This window comes from Corvus cornix, chromosome 20 (assembly GCF_000738735.6).
Source record: "Corvus cornix cornix isolate S_Up_H32 chromosome 20, ASM73873v5, whole genome shotgun sequence".
Taxonomy (NCBI): Eukaryota; Metazoa; Chordata; class Aves; order Passeriformes; family Corvidae; genus Corvus; species Corvus cornix.
Window position 1 is genome coordinate 7,443,755 of NC_046349.1, and position 20,186 is coordinate 7,463,940.

The 20,186-nt window shown below is 57.5% G+C and overlaps 1 protein-coding gene across 6 annotated transcripts; it reads left to right on the top strand.

Annotated features, from left to right (window-relative positions):
- The first annotated feature begins 617 nt into the window (after positions 1 to 617).
- BCL2L1 (BCL2 like 1) lies at positions 618 to 19,270 on the top strand. 6 transcript variants are annotated; one of them, XM_039563269.1, is made up of 3 exons: positions 618 to 851; positions 1,833 to 2,498; positions 17,514 to 19,270. In XM_039563269.1, exons 2-3 carry the CDS (start codon positions 1,944 to 1,946, stop codon positions 17,649 to 17,651), a joined length of 693 nt encoding a protein of 230 aa, XP_039419203.1. In that variant the 5' UTR covers positions 618 to 851; positions 1,833 to 1,943; the 3' UTR covers positions 17,652 to 19,270. The 6 variants fall into 6 exon arrangements, with proteins under 6 accessions (XP_039419203.1, XP_039419207.1, XP_039419206.1 ...); XM_039563273.1 differs by having other exon boundaries at positions 670 to 851; positions 1,838 to 2,498; XM_039563272.1 differs by lacking the exon at positions 618 to 851 and adding an exon at positions 987 to 1,013.
- The last annotated feature ends 916 nt before the right edge of the window (positions 19,271 to 20,186 follow it).

The following is a 20,186-nucleotide window of genomic DNA, read 5'->3' on the forward strand; positions in this document are numbered from 1 at the left end:
TGTCGTTCTGGACGGCCTATCAGCGGCCGGCGGGCGGGCCCCCAGGGCCAGTGTCAGCTGAGGCGGCCGCGGGGCCGGGCAGGAACCCACCGGAGCTGGGCCTTGGTGCTGCGGCAGTATCCGTGTCCGCTGCCCGGCTTCCACCCGCTGCTCCTCACCAGATCAGCCCTTCTGACTGCTGGGCTCGGGGGAGGCGGCTTCCACCGCCTGGTAAGCCCAGCCAGGTTTCTCGATGCCGTTAGGAGAAAGTGCTCTTTGCACAGTGGTGTTACCGACCCCAAGTGCTACATAATCTTCCCCGTGGCCTTGGAGAGGGATGGGTTAGGCCCCGGCTCTCACAGTGGCTTTCACTGCACCAGCACTGCCCGCATAAACGTCCCCTCACAGCCCCATCACGGGCTCCTTGAGCACTGTGGAGACTCAAAACCCCTCACATAAGTCCCGGACTGCTGTGAGGGGACGGCGACCGTGTCAGCGGCCGGGCCAGCAGGGCGCGGCGGGAGCGGATCCCGCCGCGGCCGGCAGGGGGCGCCAGAGCTCCGCCCTCCGCCCGGCACCTTCGCGCCGGCGCACCGGTCCAGCCCGCACTGCGCAGGCGCACCGCGCCCCCGCGCCGTCCAACCGACGCTCCTCGCCCAGCCTTGAGGCACCGTGCGCATGCGCACCGCCCCTTTGCCGCCCCCTCCCACCCTACCGCACCCCCCGGCCGCTCGGCGGGCGATGTGGAAGGAGCCCCGGCACTGCTGAGCGGGCCGAGGCCCGGCGGGGCTCCCGGCGACCCCTGGCGTCACTGCCAGCCGGGCCCGCGCGTCAGAGCCGGGAAGGACGCGGACCCTCCGTCGGCGGCTGAGGTGAGGGGCGGGGTGGGGTAAACCTTGAGTGACGCGCGGCGTAGCCAAACAGCGAGGCCGCTGCCGGGCCCCAGCCCCTCGGCGCTCTCCTGCCCGCTGATTGGCTGACGTGTCGGCCGCGCGGGCGCCGTGCCGGCCCTCGTGCGCGGCCCCGCCCCCCAGGTACGGCGACCGGTGGGGCCGTCCGGGCACCTGGGGGGGCGATCCGGTGACTGGGGGGGGGGCGGTTCGGGGATCTGGGGGAAGCGGTCCGGTGGTAGGGGCGGCCAGTCCGGTGGCCGGAAGGACCGGCTGCCCCCTGCGGCGCTCCCGCCTGCCACTGACCGGCGTGTCACCGTCCCGGTCCCAATGGCAGTGCGCCGCTAACCGTGACTGGAATCGCTCCCGTAAGGACGCAAGGCCGTGCGGCGGCAGCCCCGATGGCGAGCGCTCGCCGGTTTTCAGCGGTTTATCCTCTCCGCCTGCAGGGAGCGAGGGGCTTTGGGGCGGCGGGGGCTGCGATTACCGTCAAGCCGGGCGCCCCTGGGGCTGCCGTAATCCTTGGGTAGCCCTGCCCGCCCGCTGCCGTCGCTGCAGCGGTTGGGTAACGCCGGCGGAGGGGGGCGGGGGCGCCGGGCCCTTTAACGGGCGGGGCGAGGCGGGGGCGGTGCTGTCTCGGACCGGGCCGACCCGCAGCTCCAGCAGAACGAGAACCGCCTCCGCCCCGGCCCGCAGCCGGCCTGCCAGGCGCAGCCCGCACCCGGTGAGACCTGGGGTCTGCTCGGAGCGAGCCTGGGGGTCCTCGGGGCTCGAGGCTGGTTTCCGGGGAAGGGGGTGTTGTGGTCGGTCCTCCGTGCGGCTTCAATCTGGTGGCCCTGAGCCTCGGCGTAGAGCTGCGGGGTGATCTCAGTATAACGATAAGCTATCGGTGGTAATGGCGCGGGTGCATCTAAGAGCTGTGGCATTAACCGTTTCGGTGCCTCTCTCCTCCTCTGTGCTAAGGTCAGATGCTTCCATCGGTCGTGAGGAAGAGGAGTGGAGTCGGGACCTGCTAAGTGCTGATCTGCTTGTGCTCCGGACCATGGACTCATTGAGGGTCTCCCAGGTGTGAAAATGTACAGCAGTAACCGGGAGTTAGTGATTGACTTTGTTTCCTACAAGCTCTCACAGAAAGGATACAGCTGGAGTCAGCTGGAGGAGGAAGATGAGAACAAGACTGACTTTGCAGGGGAGGAGGACGAGATGGACGGCGTCCTCAATGGGAGCCCTTCCTGGCATGCACCCACCAGCCACATAGTGAATGGTGCCACCGTGCACCAGAGCAGCCTCGAAGTCCGTGAGATCCGTCGAGCACCCGATGTGAGGCAGGCGCTGAGAGAGGCGGGGGATGAGTTTGAGCTGAGGTATCGGCGGGCGTTCAGCGACCTCACTTCCCAGCTCCACATCACTCCCAGCACAGCGTATCAGAGCTTTGAGCAGGTAGTGAACGAACTGTTCCGCGATGGAGTGAACTGGGGCCGTATTGTGGCTTTCTTCTCCTTCGGAGGAGCCTTGTGCGTGGAGAGCGTTGTCAAGGAGATGCGGGTATTGGTGAAACGCATTGTGTCTTGGATGACCACGTACTTGACCGACCACTTAGATCCCTGGATCCAGGAGAATGGCGGATGGGTAAGAACACCTCTCTGTGGTGGGGGTGGCTGCCCATGCCCTCCCTCGCTCCAGGCTGGCAGTGGGGCCGGTCAAACCGGAGCACAGCTCCCTGCAATGTTTGTGCTAGAGCTTGTCCTACACCTTGCAGGGAGGATAAAGGGGTGTGCGGTCTTGCCTTCTGCGTTCTTAACACTCTGTCCCAAGAGTGTCAGCCCACCGTGTTGACACAAACAGTTTGTGCTCAGATATGTCTTTCTCCATCCCTGCTTTTTCTCCCTCTCCCTGGATGTTATGTAAAAGACCTGCTTTTCCAAGAGCCTTTGGAAATCTAATGTCATCCAAGCTTGTTCTTCAAGCAGAGCCCTGTCTGTGGGGCATGTTCCCCGTGTCATTAACAGCAGGGAGTGGAGCTTCCTCCTCTCCCAAGGTGGTGGTGTTGTGGGCTGGCTGGTGGTTTGCAGAGGTAACAGCTCCTTCTTCATTCTGGAAACAGCACTTGCCTTGCTTATGGTGAAGTGAATCCCACAGCAGATCCCGGTGGTTGGGTGGGCTTCTGGGGCTGTCTGAGCTGGTGTGGTGGAAGCCAGGGCCGAGGTGGAGGCAACCTCTGTGCTGGGGAGCTGCTCAGCCTGCAGCTGCTTTTCCTTTGGCAGGGAGCAGTGCTCCCAGCTGCCCCAGCAGCAAACCCTGGGAGCTCTCAGTGGTGAGGTATTAACATGAATAAGCATTTCTTCAGGAAGCATTCTTGAAATGCCGGGTCCGGCTGTGCAGTGCAGCCTGGGACTGCCGGCGGGAGGTATATGACCTACAGATGTCTGAGTTTTCATTTGGCTTCTGCATCTTAGTGATTCCCTGCTGGTGTAACCTTTACCGATTCCCACTGGAAAGAGTTCATGCTGTCAGGCATTGACATCTAAGCAGTGGGGAATTGCCTCCTTCCTGGGAGCTGAGGCCTCTCAGCTCCCTTCAGCTCACAGTCCATCGGCAGAGCCCAGCATTTTGGGAAGGGGACAGGAGCCTTTGAGCCCAGCATTGTGCTCTGCACTCTCCTGGCAGAGGAGAGGCTCTCCCCAGCTCCCTGTGCCTGACCAGCAATGCTGGGGACCCCGGAGAAGAAGGGGAGCTGGTGCACCCGGGGGGAGGGAGCTGATTTCAGGAACGGTGCAGGAATTCCAGGAATGTGGCCGCCCTGGGGCACTGCCTGGGTGGGGCTGCTCAGGCAAGGAGAGGAGCTTGGTTTCAATTAATAACCCGGGATCCGCTGGCCATTTCATCTGGCTGCATTGTGGCCCATTAGCTCTCTCGTCCTGCAGATAACCCTGGCCAAATGCAGAGTTCCTTTCCCCTCCCTCTGCCTTTGGCTTTTAGAGCCACAGATTAGTCTTGGAATTGAGTGATCAAACTGAGGTTTTCAAGCTAGTGTGGCTGTTGCTGTTAGTGACGGATTGGGCTGTATCCTGGAGACCTAGGCGATAATGCAATCTGATTTTTTGTAAATGAACTCTCTGGGGGATTTAGATTAAATCACTGGTGGAAAATCACTGGTCCCTGCTTGTGGGGAATGAAATACCTCCTCCCTCTGTTCCCCACCCCCAACCATCATGATCCAGACTCTTCAATTTTTTTGTGTCTGTCTCTAAATTAATTGTTTGGAACAAATATTTGTTCAACAGATTGCGGAAGGGTCAGGACTCCTCTCTATCTGACCCGCCCACCAGCTCTTGCTTTGAAAATCGCCGTTTCCCACTCAGGGGACCGCCTTGCTCTCTTGTTCTAACCTTGAACCAGGCTTTTAACTTCCCTGCCCAGGCTGTGCTGCTGCCTGGGCTATGCTGGGAGCTGAATGGGAGCCAGGCAGAGTGGCGAAGGCTGGAGTGTGGGGAATCCACACCACCAACCACCAAAAATCCAGCACTGGGCAGTGTTGCTACTGCCAGCCTGTTGCAAACCCTGAGTGCTCATTTGACATCTTGGCTGTAGCTTTCCTCCACTCTCAGCTTTCATCATGTCCCTTCTTGGAGGCAGCCATGCCACTCCACGCCAAGGGACAGAGGCCATAAGAGCTCGGGAGTGCCTCGCGTGTGGGGCATGCATGGGGATGCTTCACTTTCCATCTCTCTCGAGCAATTCCAGCTGCAGGGAGAAAGGTGCTGGCCTGCTGCCAGCTCTCCCTGCAAGAGGAGTGCCACCCTGCCCTGGCTGTGATGGAGCCATCCCTCTCCTGCCGCCGTGTTTGCACATGGAGTCTGGTGCACTGGAGCTGTTAGAGCCTGTCCCATTCAAACAAAGCACTCCCGAGAGGTGCAGCAGGCAGGTCCTGGTGAGAGGGATGCAAGTTCCGGCAGGTCTGCCTGGCAAGGCCCAGGTGGTTTGTGTTTTGGAGCACTGCAGCACTTCTCTTCCTGGAAAGCCCCTCTGAAAGAGGGAAGGAGCATGGCCCCATCACAAGTGCTGCATAGCCCAGTTGTGTAGGAAGCTCTGTTTCATTCCCCACCAGTGGAACAAAGGCAGCATCGGAGGGCCATGAGCTGCAGGTGCCTTTGGAGGCTGCTGTGTGCTGGGCTGTAGCAGTTCTCTTGAGAAATCATGTTTTGAGGCAAGGGGAAATGGTAAATCTTGCTCCATAACGTTAACATAGGAGTGTTTTGTCACATTTACTGGCTCTGCCTTGGTTTGCCCTCCTCTCTGCAATCTGGCACTGGGAAAACAAACAAACAAGAACAACCCAAGGGGAACATTTAATAATCAGCCAGAAGAGAGTCTTGGCAAACCGTCACATCCAAAAAGGAGGCTTTCCTGGGGCAGTTGCTTTGACCAAGACCACGTCCCACTAGCTGTGAAGTTCAAATGGTGATGCCAGTGGGAATTGGGAGTCATGGAGAGAGAAATCTGGTGAATGGGAAGGAAGGAGGGGGAAGCGCAGGGTGAACGGGAGAGAGCCTGGCAGGCAGAGATGTACTGACCGTGCTTAATCTGTTTGAGAAAGGAAAGTGAGCAGTAGATCCTGCCTGGCTGTGACCCTCCAGTGCATGACAGCTTTTCCTTCAAGGCTAAATCTACATTCAGAGTGGGATTTAAGGAAGGTTTTCTGGATCGGCTTGGAGTTAGATCTGTGGATGTAGAGTCAAGAGATTTGTGGGGCATATGGTGGGGACGAACATGAAGGGACTGTGTCAGGCTAGGACTGAAAGCAAATGGCATCTTTAGCACCAGTCTGTCACATGTGAATCCCAACAAACTGGGCTAGGCTGGTGGAGAATGAACGATTTCCTGCGATGGCTCAGTGCTTCCTGGGTTCTCAGCTGACCCTGGCCACACAGGACTTGGTGTGCTGGGACATGTGTTGTGTCACCCTGCAGTGGACTGGAAGCTTATGATTCTCTTTGGGGAAAACCCTTTGAAGATGTCAATATAGCAAGCTCATTTTTATCTTTCTGATTTTTTTTCTGAATGGTAGGAAATGACTCAGCCTGTGTCATATGACAGCACACAGCTGGGATTTCGTCCTGTGCTCTGGCTCCAGGCTCCTCAATGCTTTCAGATTGGGAGCTAGACTTTGATTCTCAGCTCTTTGGAAATGCATTTTGGCCTTGCGCCTTGTGTCCCAGGTATCCTGCACAAACTGTCCCTGCCACTACCACATTTCCTGGGAGTGTTGTTTGCCAGAGTTCTGCCCTTCTGAGTGTTGCAGGTTGGGTTTTGGGGTTGCCCCGGCACTTCTGATCCTGTTTGAGATCACAGCCATCTGTTCCACGTGGTGGCCAGTGTGCAGAAGAACTGACTCAGTGGAAGAGTCTGAGCATAGCCAAGGCCACGCTTTGCACTCTTGAAGATGAGTCCTATGGCTTCATCTATGAGGCTCCATCTCATCCTATGGCTGAGAGAGTTGGGGTTGTTCAGTCTGGAGACTGCCAGTGCCTAAAGAGGCTCCAGCAGAGCTGGAAGGGGACTTTGGACAAGGGCATGGAGTGACAGAACAAGGGGGAAGTCCTCCCCACTGACAGAGGGCAGAGTTATAGTGGATATTAGGAAGATTCTTTGCCCTATGAGGTTTGTGAGATACTGGCACAGGTTGCCCAGAGAAGCTATGGCTGCCCCATCCCTGGAAGTGCTCATGGTCAGGTTGGATGGGGCTTTGAGCAACCTGGTCTGTGGAGCTCAGCTGGACTATTGCTTTGCACTTTGTCCTCTGTAATTATTTTACAGCCTTGATCCCTTGCAGTTGAGACGATGGCCCCACTATCATCAACTGCTTGGGGTGAAAAAATTACTGTCCTCTGGCCAGTGGGGTCCCCAGTGTCCCTTCACAGTCCTGAGTGTTCCTCCCTGGCTGTGGGAGCTGGCAGCAGTGTCCTGGCTCAGGCTGTCGTACCTGGAGCAACTAGCCCAGGTAGCTGTATCCTCGCTGATGGCCGGAGATCTGGGCTCGGTGTGCAGATCCCTGGCAGCTCCTCATCCAGCCTTCGACCTGGGAGGCTTTTCTGCAGTGCTCTCCAGGAAATGCCATTGGAATGACTTCCACTGCAGCTTCCTGCCCGGCCCGCAGCAGCATTCCTGCCGCTAGACCAAGAGCGATGCAGAGGCTGATTTCAGAGTTTTGCTCTTTACCCCCTTTACTCATTCTCCTTCTTTGGGGCCCTGCCTGTTTTCCTTGCTGCCTCTCGGTGTGTGGTGCAGTTTGATTATGTTCCTTAGATCTGTGATTACAGCAGGCGCCTGGAAAGCCAAGCTCCTGCCCGTGGCTGGCTGTGGCTCAGAGCAGCCCACTTAACCCCGGGGTCTTTGAGCGAAAGGGATAGCGTTTCCTTCGCTCCCAGGGGAGCCACTGGCAACTCTGATTCGTAAAGCACTCTGAGGCTCTTTAATCCGAAGAGCTGAGTGTCATTTAAAAAAAGACCTGTGAAATAATTAACAAACTGTTTCTTGCTGCTCTGTGTTCACAGCTGCTCTCAGTAATGTCATTCCGCCTGCTCATCCTGCTCCTCTCTAACACTGGAGCCCGGTCCCTGGAGTGCTGCCCAAGGTCTCTCCCTGTTTCAGCAGCAGTGGGGTGTCCCAGCGCAACAGAAGGGGTGGGTGGGAGCTCTCTTTTCCCCAGTGGAAGCTGCAGCTTTCTGTACGTGTCTGGGCTGCTGTGCCTGATTTCCGTGGAGCTCCGGTATGGTTTGTGTACGTGGTTTACCCCCGGGAGCAGTGACACGCCTGCGGCACACACCGGGTGCAGCTGAATGGTGGTGTGGTGCTCTAAGATCTTTGCTGAAGCTGAGAAGGTTTGGTTTCCTTTGGTTTTTACCAAGCAGCTGATGGCTGTAAGCACAGTCCCATCTTGATGTTACAAGGAGTATTTCTCTAGCAGCTCTTTCCCCACTAGCTGTAAAGCCGGAGTATTCCCAGGAGGAGCTGGGGGAAGGGAAGGGATGGATATCAGTTGCAGAAGTGTTGCGGACCTGGTGAACCGAGAGGCGAGGGATTAATGGTGGCTTCTGCCGTGGGAGCAGATAGGGGGCTGGGGGCAGCTGCTCTGTTTCCTCTCGGGACCCCAAGAGCAGCTGGGATGTTGACCTACCTGCTGATTCAGAGCGTAGGTATTCACTGCGGGTGGCTCTGCCTTGCAGTGGCAGGGGAGCAGCCACTCTCTTCCACCCTCTGCTCTCCTCCTCCACCCTCCCACAAGGGAGGGATGTTGCCCTTAAACACTATTGTTCTGAGCCACTAAAGATTAACGAACAGAGTGGAGGCATGAAAGGGAAGCGGAGTCCCTCAGTGCCAGGGCACTCCTTGCTTTACTGCCCTGACCTTGGACAGCGAAACTTCCTCCTCCCTGCTCCTCACCTGGAAGGATGTGCAGAGGGGTTCTTGGTGCAAGATCTCTCTGAAGTCCTGCTCCTAATCATCCTTGAGATGCCAAGAGCTCAAGTTAGGGAACATGCATTCCAGAGGGGTGGGAGAGCTTCCCCCACAGTGCACCCATGGAGGGGGGCAGTGGGGCAGGCTCAGGGCACGGGCTGGCACCCGTCATGGTCAGGTGGGGAGAAGGGTTACTCTGCCACAGCAGAACAGCCCAGCGGAACGAGGGTGCCGAGGGCTGCCGGGAGGCAGAGCCGTTAGCAGATGGCTCCAGCTGGGCTTACCGGGGAGCAGGTGTGGGTTTCGGGAGCAGCCTTTTAAGAGAGATGTCAGTTTTGAACCCGGGAGGCTCAAGGGGCTGAGCCGTGGCTGCCACGACTCGCATGTTGGGGAGCTGTGACCTAGTTGTGCTGTAGAAATGCTCGGTTTATTTTTTATTTTTAGGTATTTTGCTTATTTTATCCTCATGTTTAATTTAGTTAGCAAAAAAAGAATCGGAGGACTGAGCAGTGCTGGGAAGGACTGCCTGCAGGCGGGAACGCCCGCTGCAGCTTCGTGCAGCCAGCATCTCTCCAGCCGCCCGTGTCTTCTCTCGGACACGTGCTCACGTGTACCAGCCCAGTGCTGTCTCTCAGGATCTCTTTAATGGGAAACCCAGTGCACTCAGCGCTGCTGCCTGCCTCCGGGGTAGCGAGGGAGGGAGGGAGGAGCGGGATTCAGAGCGTTAACCAGAGAGGCTCCCGTGGCTACAGGGACTGTTTGAATGTTGTGCTGTAACTGGTCTGCCTTTCCTCTGCTGCTGGGAGCAGGAAGCTGGGGGAGCTTGGTGTTTCAGGGGGCTTTGGGCTGGTTACTTTTTCGACCGCTGCTTGCCTCTGCACTGGCACAGTGTGCCCAGGGAAGGGTAATGGGCTGTATCTGCAAAGAGGGAAGTTTCAGGGGGTTGTGCGATTCCCTTGGGGAGAGCTGTTTGAATTTATTGCATTATCCTCCTTCCTGCTCAAGCTTGTGTTTCAGCTGTGTCTGCAGACGTAGCTGCTGATTTAAGTAGATCCAATTAGTAGCTAGCTCCTGGCAGTAGTATCCTGCTTGGGGAGATGAGCCCTGGAGATGAGGAGCCTCCGGTGGGAGTAGGGCTAGGCTCAGCCTTTCAGCCCCCGTTCCTGATCTAGGATGGACCCAGAGCTCCCCGGCTCACAGCCCTGCACCTGAGCTCAGAGGGAAACTGAGGCAGGTGTCCTGCTCTGTGCTCTGCCTGGCCAAGAACAAAGAACAGGCAGGTTCTCCCTGCCTGTACCGCTGCCAGACAGGTGCTCTTAAGACTGAAATCAAATACTCCAAAACCTGACAAGCTGGCACCAGGCAGGGCTTGGAGCAGGAGCTGGAGCTGGAGTGTGCAAGGAACCTGTGGGCAAGAGCTGTGCAGTGACCTGGCTCTTGGGGTAGGATTTGAAAGGGAGCTGCTGGAACTGTCTGCTTCCTGAAGGAGCATGGAAGGGTTTTCTTCTCTGCTGGAGGATGAAGGGCTCTTTGGGAAGCTCAGAGAAGAGGTCTAGGCTGGCTGGCATGGAGCTGGTTTGGTTTGCATGGAGCTAGTACCATGATCAGGTGGAGCAGGACAGCTGTCTGCGTTGCTTCTCTGAACGATACCAGTCCAATTTGCCCATCTCTCTGGTTTGTGCCACCATTGAGGCTGAACACTACCAGTGTTGTGCAGGGAGCATGTCTGGTGGCAGTACGTGGCATTACTGCCTGTGTGTGTGACTCGTGGTGAGCTGGCTCAGGGTTTGGGCTGGGATGTGGGTGCTGGGCGTGTATGTGGCCCTGGGTAGTGCCTGGGTGACATATGACTTACATATGGAGAAAATGAGGTGTTGCTACCTGTAAATCAGCCATCATGGAGCGTTGCAAGTGCCTCCATCCTGTACTTGTATGGCTCACCAGTGTATTAAACTTGCTGGAGAGCTAATGTCTTTTAATAGAGCAACTGACCTCATTTAGAAGCTTCCACTGCACCAGCCAGTGATTATTTCATGCAACAACATGCATGGAGGAGCCCAGGGCAGAGCACAAAGTCTCCTTCTCATGCTGCATCGCTCTCTCTTGTGTTTGCTGCATCAGCTGCCTACTGTGCTTCCTGCCCTCAAGTCAGCAAGGATTTTGCTAAAAGGGACTTTGTGGCTTGAATCATTTGAAATTTCATGGAACTAACAGGAAGTGAAAACAGAATGAGCACATCTTCCTCCTCTTCCTGCACCTCCACCCTTTCCCCTTTTTCATTCAAGTGGCATGTAAGAATTACAGCAGCCTCGTGAGGTGCCGGGGCTGAAGTGGGAAGTGGTAAAGCTTGGCCGTCGCTCCTCCAGGATGCTGGTGGACAAGTGGCTGAGGCAGGAGAACGAGCAGTTCTTCTCCAGGATCTGTCTCCTCTGAGGACCATCCCTGCACCCAGCCTGGCTCCCTTGAGTCCTGGTAACGCCAACATTCCCTGTGGGGTGTGTTTGGTGAGGCTTGGGGTGCGGGTGAGGACCGGGAAGAGCTGTCAGCATCGCCCACTCACCCCCTGGCAGGAGGGAACGTGGCTCAGCAGCCGGGCACACGTGAGCATGGCACATCTCTCCGGCACAGGTTTCCCCACGGTTACACAAGGGCACGATTGCACAGGAGCTCTGACGTCCAGGAAGAGCAATGACAAGGTGAAAATTGAGCTCTGTTCTCTGGGTGCGGGTGGCCCTGCTGAGGTGCTCTGTCCGGCACAGCGAGCTGGCCACGGCCCTCTGCTCCCCAGCCCCACAGGCGGCAGATAACCAGGACATGAAAGCAGGAGCCTTCCCTGCCCCCCGAGCGTGCCCCTCGCACAAAGGCTGCTCTGCTGCGGGGCTCAGACACCATCTGTCCGGTGGGGAGAAGCATCAGAGAGACCGTCTTTCCTCGGACTATTCCACTTAATGCCCTTTGGAAAACAATCCCATTCCCAGCAGGTGCTAATCTCTTGAGTGGATCCGGCTCAGCCAATGTGTTCTTCGCTGTGCCTTTGTACCAGAGTCATGTCTCCTGCCAGCCTCTCCTGCCCTGCTGAGCGGGCCTGGTGCCGGCCGGAGCTGCGGCACCTTCGGGAGCCCTCACCCCAGTTAGCTCTGGGAGGAACACTGATGAAAGATGGATGCAAGTGGATTAGTCATTCACATCGTCTCCGGCTTTAATACACATGAATGTTTCAGCAGATTTCTGGAACGGAGAGCGCAATTCCCTGCTCTCCATCTCGTGCTGTGCACAGCAGTCTCCCGGGGCAGGGACGGGGGTTACAGCTGTCACCATAGCCTCTTTCATGTATTTGGAAAACGCTGAAATTGTGCTGAATGGTGTGGGGTTATTGCAGGTTCCCTGGAGCCGGTGATGAAACCAGTTTGACAGGAGGCTGCCTCGGCAAGGATTAGGGCTGGAATGTGCTAGTGAGGGTTTGTTTCTGGTTAGAAAAGAGCTAGCTCTGGCCTGGGCTAGGCTGGAGCCCCACAGCAAAGCTCGAGTGAGAAGAGGAAGAAGAGGGGACGTTCTTGTTTAATTGACCCTTTTGAATTTTTGGGTGCCTCCTTCCAAGACGCAGGTTTCAATGAATGCCCCGGGACTTGGGCAGGGACAGCACCCCAGGGCCCACAACACCGCAGCACCAGCTCCAAGGGCAGGAAAGGCAGGAGAGGCAGTGGGTGGGTGGCATTCCCTGCCATTGTCATGGAGATCAGCAGCTGCTTCCCTGGAGGTCACCATTTGCATAACAGTTAGAGCTGAGTCTCTGGAGTATTTGCACCTGCAGCTGCTGTCCCCAGAGCCCCTTCCTCTCTCTGTGTCCCAGAACCCCTTCCCCACCCCATTCTGAGCCTGCTTGGGATTGCTGGTAGGGACCAGTGGGGTGAAGCTGCAGATCTTCTCTGCCCATGGAAGGGGGATTGGAACTAGATGATCTTTAAGGTCCCCTCTAACCATTGTAGGATCTGTGTTTCTACGGGGAAGGTCAGACCTACCTTGGATGGCAGGTTCCCTTGCCATGCTCCTGAGTCAGGTGCTCACCTTGACCTCCACTGCCCAGCACTGCAGGCAGTCCTGTGACCTGTGCAGTCACGCTCTGTCCCTGCTGCCCTCCTTTCAGAGCTGGGAGTGGTGGGGGCCACACATGGATACAGCATCAGGGGGAGCAGGACAGAGGGAGAACATCCAGGATGTCTCTTCCATTCATATCACAAAGGGACCCACAGAGCTGTGTTTACAGGTTGCCAGTGGCAGCCTTTGGGAATACTTATGTTTTCTTTAATTCTTAAAGCTCTCAGCTGCGTTTTCCCCCCTGTGCTTCACCTCCAGGTTCACATATGCCAGCCCCATGTGGTGAGCTGGCAGCCCAAAGGGGCTCTGGGAGCAGGTTGCTGTCGATGCAGGGCTTTGTTGTGGTCTGTGCTGAGCTGCTGCCTTTCTTTTTCCCCTCCTTGTCTTGCTGCTCAGCACAAAACTGTTCCCAGCATCTCATTAACAAATGTCTGGTCATCCAGATGACTCTGCTCCTGGCCGGCGGTTGCTGTTAGACCTCTGAGCAGGAACACAGCTGTACTTACGGTGAAGGTAAAACAGAAACAGCCTTGTTTTCAAGGGAAACATTGCCTCGTGATGAGAATGCCTGGGTTGGAAGTCAGATGCTGTGGCTCATGCTGCTGGCTCGCACACAGCTCTAGGAAAGGCACTTAACCTCCCCGTACCACTGTTGATCCATCTGGGAACAATGCTGACTTATCCCACGGGAGGTTTTGGGGAACCAGCTAATTTTTGATAAAATACATGAGGATCCTTGGGTTGGAAAGGCTGTTGTGTATGCTGAGGTGGGTGCTGGGGGTGTCTGTCTCACTGGGCTCCCTGGGTATCGGAGCCGTGGGGAAGCTCCGAAGCTCCTTCTGGCGTCCCAGTCTCTGTGTTGAAGTTTGACCAAGTGCCACCAGTTCACCTGAATATTCCCAGTAGAGCCTGGCTTTTCTTTGCTGGTTTTCAAAGCTTTGTCCTGGTATCTCGGTGACCTCCATACCCTTTACCCCCTTGTGCAGGGCAGGCTTTGAGCCCCAAACTGCCAGAGCCCTCCCCTCTCCACTCTCCTGCCTCACCAGAGGCCAGATGGAAGTTTATTGCCCACATCTGCTTCCTTCACCTGCCCCCATGGCTCAGTGTCACCGAATCCTCTTTCCCCAAGTGCTGGGGCTTATCTTGAAAGAGGAACCTGCTCTGCTGACCCTGAATGGGATCCAGCAACTGTTCTCCTTCCCGTGCAGGCAGCACTGGTGAATGAAACGAACCAAACAAATGAGAGCCTCAAATTTTAGGTGTTCACTTTCCCATGCCAGGATATGAGTAGCATCTCAGCCAGGTGTCGTGCTTCTTTAGTCTGCTCTCCCACCTGGGACAAAACACTTTAGGTCAGACCCGTTCCTCTTGCCTTTTTGCCATGGGTTTGTGTGTGGGCACTGGGCAGTGTTTGAATGGTTGCTGCATCCCCCACAGTGCTGGGTTGCAGTTGGAGGCTCTGTGAGTGTCCAGAGAACTTTTGGAACTGCAGAGCCTCCCTGCCCCAGCTCTGTGGGGTGGTGGAGCCTGACTCTGCAGGTCCTTCTGCCTCCTGCAAGTAGCATGTGCAGCAGGAGGGAAGAACCCCCCTGCCCCATCTCCTCCAGCAAGTGGTCATTTAGGCTCCAGCAAGAAAATGTGGATTCCTTCCCCAGCTCTGGGGAGGAGAAGCAAAGGCAGGGGATTGCCTCTTGCATAGGAATAAGATCTCTGCTTCCTCATGTCCTGCTCCAGAGCATCCTCCTCTCGGACGTGTCAGTCACCCGGCGTGGGGAAGGGGATGTGACGAGTGTTCTGATGGAACAGCCTGTCCTCTCTGGTGGAAGAGGCCCACGGGTTGAGGGTTGAGACACTGACGTGCTGTTGCTACCACAGTCCTTGTGATCAACTCAGGAATTCCAAATATTTCCTCTCAGATAAAGGTGACTGGGGGAGGCCAGAAATATCTGGACGTGTCTGGGCAAGCCTGATATCCAAACACCAGGCCAGAGAGGTCAGGATCAGTCCTGGAAGTGCTGGGCTTCAGGTGCAGAGCAGCCGAGGCCTGGGATGGTGTGGGAACAGAGCAAGCTGCCTTTCCCTAACCTTCAACCCACCCCCAGCATGGGCAGGGAGGACGCTCCTGCCTGTTTTCCCACTCCCTCTGGTCTGGGATCTGGTTCCCAGGAGACACATCTGGGATTGAAGTTGTGCAGGGGCTGAGCTATCACAGCTCTTAGGGTGATTTTCCCGGCGAAGGGCAAGGCGCTCTCCTTGAGTCCCCTACAGCCCCCAGCTGTGGCTCCAGCAGCTGCTGCTCCCTTCCAAAGGAAAGGAGAAGGGCTGATGTCCCCTCCCTGCCTGTGCTGGGCTCTGGCTGTGCTCCTCTCCGCCTGTAGCACCCGATAGCTCTGCGTTCACCGTGCACCATTTATCTCCTTCAGCAAACACTTCCTTTTCTTGGAAGCAAGGGCTTCCTGGAACTGCCTTTCCCCAAGCTCATCAGCACATGCCATGGAAAAAGCAGCGTGGAGAACCAGCTGCCAGCCCTCCTTGGCTCCCTGCCCTGCCTGCGGGGCCCTCTCCTGGTGCCTGCCCCATGGAGAGGCAGGGTATGTGTGTAGCCCTGTCCACCACTGCAGCCTTCCTGGGCACAGTGGGGACGTCCCTGCCCTGATTCAGGAGGAGCCTGTGGAGATGTGTGGGACTCTCAGTGGGGCAGGTCCTACTGAATCCGTGAGGAAAGCAGATTTTCTGGGGAATACATCACGAGGGTGCAGTCGCCTTCCTTCAGGTGAGCGCTCTGCAGCATCAGGTGCTGTGAACGAGTGGCTGGGACACGTTGTCCAAGAGAAGGACCATCCCTGGAGCAAGGGCCCTGGCACTGAGAGATCAAAACATATGCAGAGTTGGAAGGGACACACAAGGTTAATCAAATCCAACTCATGGCCCTGCACAGGACAGCCCAGCAATTCCACCATGTGCCTGAGAGCATGGTCCAAACACTCCCTGAACTCTGGTTCAGGCTTGGTGCCATGACCACTGCCCTGGGGAGCTGGTTCCAATGCCCAACCAGCCTCTGGGTGAAGAACCTTCTTCTAACATCCAGCCTAAGTCTTCCCATACACAGATGTTGTAGGGGTGGTGTTTTTTGGACAAGGCTGTGCCTTCTGCCCCAGTTCCCTCTGCCCTCCATCCCTGCCAGCCTGCTATCAGTTTGCTGCCACTGCCATGCCCTGTCACAGCTCCATTCTCATCACCAGCTACCACAGAGGGATTTCCTGTACCTGTAGAATTTAAAATATCCCCTTCTTGGGTTTGGGCTCTCCTCCTGTCCCTCTCCTGCAGCACATCACTGGCTGTTCCTGCGTGAGTAGGCTAGCAGCAGGCAGCAGCCTTCACTTTCCTCCCTGGACATGTGAGCTCCTTCCTGCCCATTCCTGCAGGACCAGGACACAGTACAACACCTCCACAGATCCCATGCCAGCTGGCAAGCATGATGGGAAGCGAGCTGCCTTCTGCCACTCTGTGTAGGTAGTGGGAGCCACGGGGATGACTGTCATATCCCTGAAGAGGACTCTAAGTGAGGAGGAAGTAGTGGCGTGCCCCAGGGTGAGTTAGCAAAGTCCCTGTGTCCCAACACTCTGCCCTTGAGTCTGTGAGTACCTCCTCCTCATGGTCACGGGGTGTGGAAGGCAGCTGGGGAGGTGGCTGGTGGGAGATGGAGAAGAGCTTTGCTGGCAGAAGTGGGTGCTGAGGTGCACAGTTCATCAAGGACCAGATCCCCTGTGGTGGGGAGGCCTGTGGCCATGGAGAGGGACACAGCCCAGCTCCCTGGGAGTAAGCATGCAGGTCTGCTGCACACCCTGCTGTGAAAAGCTGTTTGTGAGCTTGGGCACAGGTGTGTGGCAAGGTGAGGGGATGCCCCACAAGCTGTGACCATGCTGGAGCTGTTTGGTGGGAGCTGGGAGACTTGGCACCATGTTCCATGAATGAGAGGCACCTGGATGCCAGCCATGACCTGGGCACCAAAGCGCCGTAGTCGTGCGGCTGCAGGCTGTGGGCAGGTGTGGGAGGCAGCGTGCAGGCAGAGCAGGCAGGCAGGGATGCTCCCCCTTCCTGCGCAAAGGCTGCGGTGAGGCATGACACGAGCACAGCGTCAGCCGGGCTTATCTCTCCTTTCCCAGAGCAGCTGGGTTACTGGAACTGCATTCACTTATCAGGGAACAGGGGATCTTACTTGGAAGATGGGCTCAAGGTGCGACAGCATCAAGGCCCTGCTGACGCCGAGCTGCTGGTGATCCCTGATCCTGGAGCTCGCAGCTTCCTCTCTGTCCAGCCCTGCAGCTCCTGCTCAGCCCTGATAAACCTGAGAGATCCTGGGCCATGTGTTTCCCTGCTGCCTGCCCAGGGAGCCCTCCTGCCCTGCTGTGTGCGGCTTAGGGACCCCAACAGCTCTCCTTACAATGGGCTGAGGTCTTCCCAGCTCCTGCTGCTGCTGGAGATGAAGGGCTGGAAGCAGCCGGCTCGGACGAGCTGAGCCGGAGTGACTGCATTCCTGGCCAAGCCTCGTGCTTGGCCTGCTCTCCTGAATCCCTGGGAAGGCTTGAGCTTGACAACCCAGTGTCTGCATTCACCACAGGGATTCGTGAAATCCAGCTCGTGTTGTGAAGTAGCCTGTGAGGGCCAGGACGTGGGAGTGGGACATGGGAGGCTCCGCTGTGGACACAAAATCACTGGGGGGATGCACGGTGTGGGCTCCTGCAGCCGTGGGCACCAGCCCTGCTGCTGCTTCCACAGGCCTCGGCCAGGGAATGGAGCCCGGCGGGTTCCCACTGCAATGATTTCTATCACACTTGGATGCTAATTTTAGAGAGCCAAGAGCACGTGATGCATCCCCTGCCCTGCCCTCATGGTGTTCTCCTCACAAATCCTTTCTGGCATCCTCTTCTCTCATGACTGTGCTTCCCCACTTGCCCTCTGTGCATGATTCAGAGCGAGGAAGCACAAGGCATCCGTCACCTGCCCGGTCCCCACCACCGCTTTCCTGCCAGCCCTTTCCCTCCATGCTCCGCTCCCACCCCTCTGCTCACCACTCTCCTCTTTCCACAGGAGCACTTTGTGGTCCTCTATGGCAACGATGCTGCTGCCGAGGTGAGAAAAGGCCAGGAGACCTTCAACAAATGGCTCCTGACCGGGGCGACGGTGGCCGGAGTGCTTCTGCTGGGATCCCTGCTGAGCCGCAAGTGAGCCGCCGTCGAGCCCCCCGCAGCCAGGACGGCTGCGCCTTCACCGCCACATCCACTACACTCCGCTCCCGAGCACCATCACCGGCGCAGGGGGGCAGCCCCTCCATCCCGGCCGAGCACCCTGCTCCATGGAGTTTTCTCCCTCGTGCCGCCAGCTCCTTTTATTGTAGCCCGTCTTATTTACTGTTCCGTTGTGTTTTAAAGGCGCTGAGGCCAATGCAGCACTTCAGCCACCAGCTCCCAGCGCTGGGGAGATCCAGGCAGCTGGGGAGGGCACAGGCTAGAAGGTGTTCCAGCCCTGCAGGGTTCTCCAAATGATTTGGAAGAGAATAAACAGACTTATTTTTGCATGTGTGAGTGCGTGCGTGTGTGTAGATGTGTCACTAATATAAAGTTCCCCAGCCAGAGCAAGGGCCAGGCTCCGTGCCCCCGTCTCTGGCATGCTCAGGCACCAGGAAGAGGCAGGCTGCCCGATGGGATGGAGCTTCCCTGCAACATCACTATCCTGTCCTTGCTTTCTCCAGTCAGAGTTCGTCCCTGCGGCAGGGGGAGCAGGAGGAAGAGGCAGAGGCCAGGGATGAGGAGCTCTGCCCTTGGTCAGCCTCACATGAATTCCCTTCTCCACAGATAATGAGCTGGTGGGAGCTGCGGCCCATCCCAGATGAGGATGGTGTGCCAGGCCCAGGGCTGTGCGTGGTTTGAAGGGTTCTTTGTCCTCTTCCTCCTCCTCTCTCCAAATGTAGATGGCTGTGGGACAGTGCTCATCCCTTCCCAGCCTGCTTCTCTGGGTGGCAAAGGAAGGAGGCAGGAGAGGGGGAGAGTGCTTGTCCCTGGCACAAGGGGCTTTGCAGAGAGCTGGGGCTGTGGTGTCCAGGAGTCCAGAGCTGGGGATTGGAAGGGTCAGAGGAAGCACCTTCACAGGGATGGCAAAGCCCAGGGAGCAGCCGATTCATGGGATGAGCTGGGCACCAAGCCCAGGGGAGATGGGAGTGAGGGCTGGCAGTGGCTGAGAGCCATCTCCACCTCTGGAGAGCCTCTTTGGGGGCAGCAGGAGCTGTTAGCCTCTCTGGTGCTGTCCCACATGTTTCCAGTCCCATAGCGCAGGCAGTCCCCATGCGTGGCTGTGACGGGTGCATGCAGTGACTGAGGTGTCTGGCTTCCCTCCCCCCTCATCCCCACGCTGCTCCCGCTGCTGCCGGAGCAGGGAACCTCTGGCCTTTGAGCTGAAATTAGCTTCCAGAATAAACGCCCTCATCCTTCGGAGCCCACCGCGGGCAGACACAGCTGTCCACAGCTTGTCCATGTACATACTGCCCGTGCTCTGCTGTACATATATGAGTAGTTTTTAATTCATTTGTGAATACTATTAATGCTATTTTTGTTATCTTGTCTGTCCGTATTTATGTGTGGGGCCGTGCTCCCTGCAGGGGCCAAGCTGGGATGGAGGTGGGGGGAGAACCGGAGGTTCCGGAGGGGTTCACTTGGCCACTGAGCACGGACTCGCGCTCCCCATGTCGGACCCACTCAGATCCCGCACGGGGAGCACGAGGATTAGCATTAGCCCATTGAACGCTTCGGTTTGCAGGTGGAGGTGAATCCACAAATAAATTTGTCATTCGAGCTGCTGGTGGTGCTGTGGTCTTTGCAATTGTCGGGAATTTGAGCAACTGTGGGCTCAGAGGAGTTGGCTTCAGTGGGATGGATGGATGGATGGATGGATGGATGGGAATGACGTCCTCTCCTTGCCCAAGGAAGGGTTGGGGTGCTCCAAGGGCAGTTTGCTGTGGTCCTGAGGGATGGTGGTAGGGTGGGGTGGCACTAAGGGGTGATGGGGACAGGAGAGTCCAGGGCAGGCTCTTAGCTGGGCTGGGGGTGCTGGTTTTGGGGACATGGGCTCAACACCCATAGTCACGTTGGGAGGAGGAGGGCAGGGGACTCACAGCCTCACCGGGACCCACAGCCCCCCGCATTCCCGGGACTACCCCTCAAAAGAGCACCTTCTCTTTGTGCAGGGCTCATTCTAGCACGGTTTGGACCACACAAACACTCGAGCTTTTTTGGGATGCCACAAGCATGGGGAACACCGAGACACCCCACATCCCTCTCACGGCAGGACGCGCCCAGCTCAGCCTTCCCCAGACGCCCCTCCCCTGTCTTTCCGGGGGATCCCCGAGGCGTGGGGACAGCGGCCGGGCCCGGGCGGGTCCATGGGCCGGCGGGACGCGGCGGGAGCCCGTGGACACGAGCACCATCCCGTGGGCAGCGCGAGAAGCGGCCGCGGAGCTGCGGGGAGCGGGAGCAGAGGGACCCTCATGACCAACAGAGCCGCGAGGACTCGGGGGAACCCCAGTCCCCGAGGGCCACTAGCCCCGTCCCCAGCCGCCCTGAGCCCCCCCCACGGGACGGACCCCACGGCACAGCCAGAGCCCCTCGCAGCCGGGGACACAGCGATGCCTCGTCGAGGAGAAGAGAATGGGACCCTTCCTGGGAGACGCGGCTGAGGGGGCTCCCCAAGACACCTCACAACAGACTGGGC

What these genes read in the sequence shown, in the direction of transcription:
- BCL2L1 (XM_039563269.1), top strand. Translation starts at nt 1,944, where the DNA reads ATGTACAGCAGTAACCGGGAGTTAGTGATTGACTTTGTTTCCTACAAG. An exon ending in TCCAGGAGAATGGCGGATGG is followed by an intron (nt 2,499 to 17,513) that starts GTAAGAACACCT and finishes CTCTTTCCACAG; the next exon opens with GAGCACTTTGTGGTCCTCTA.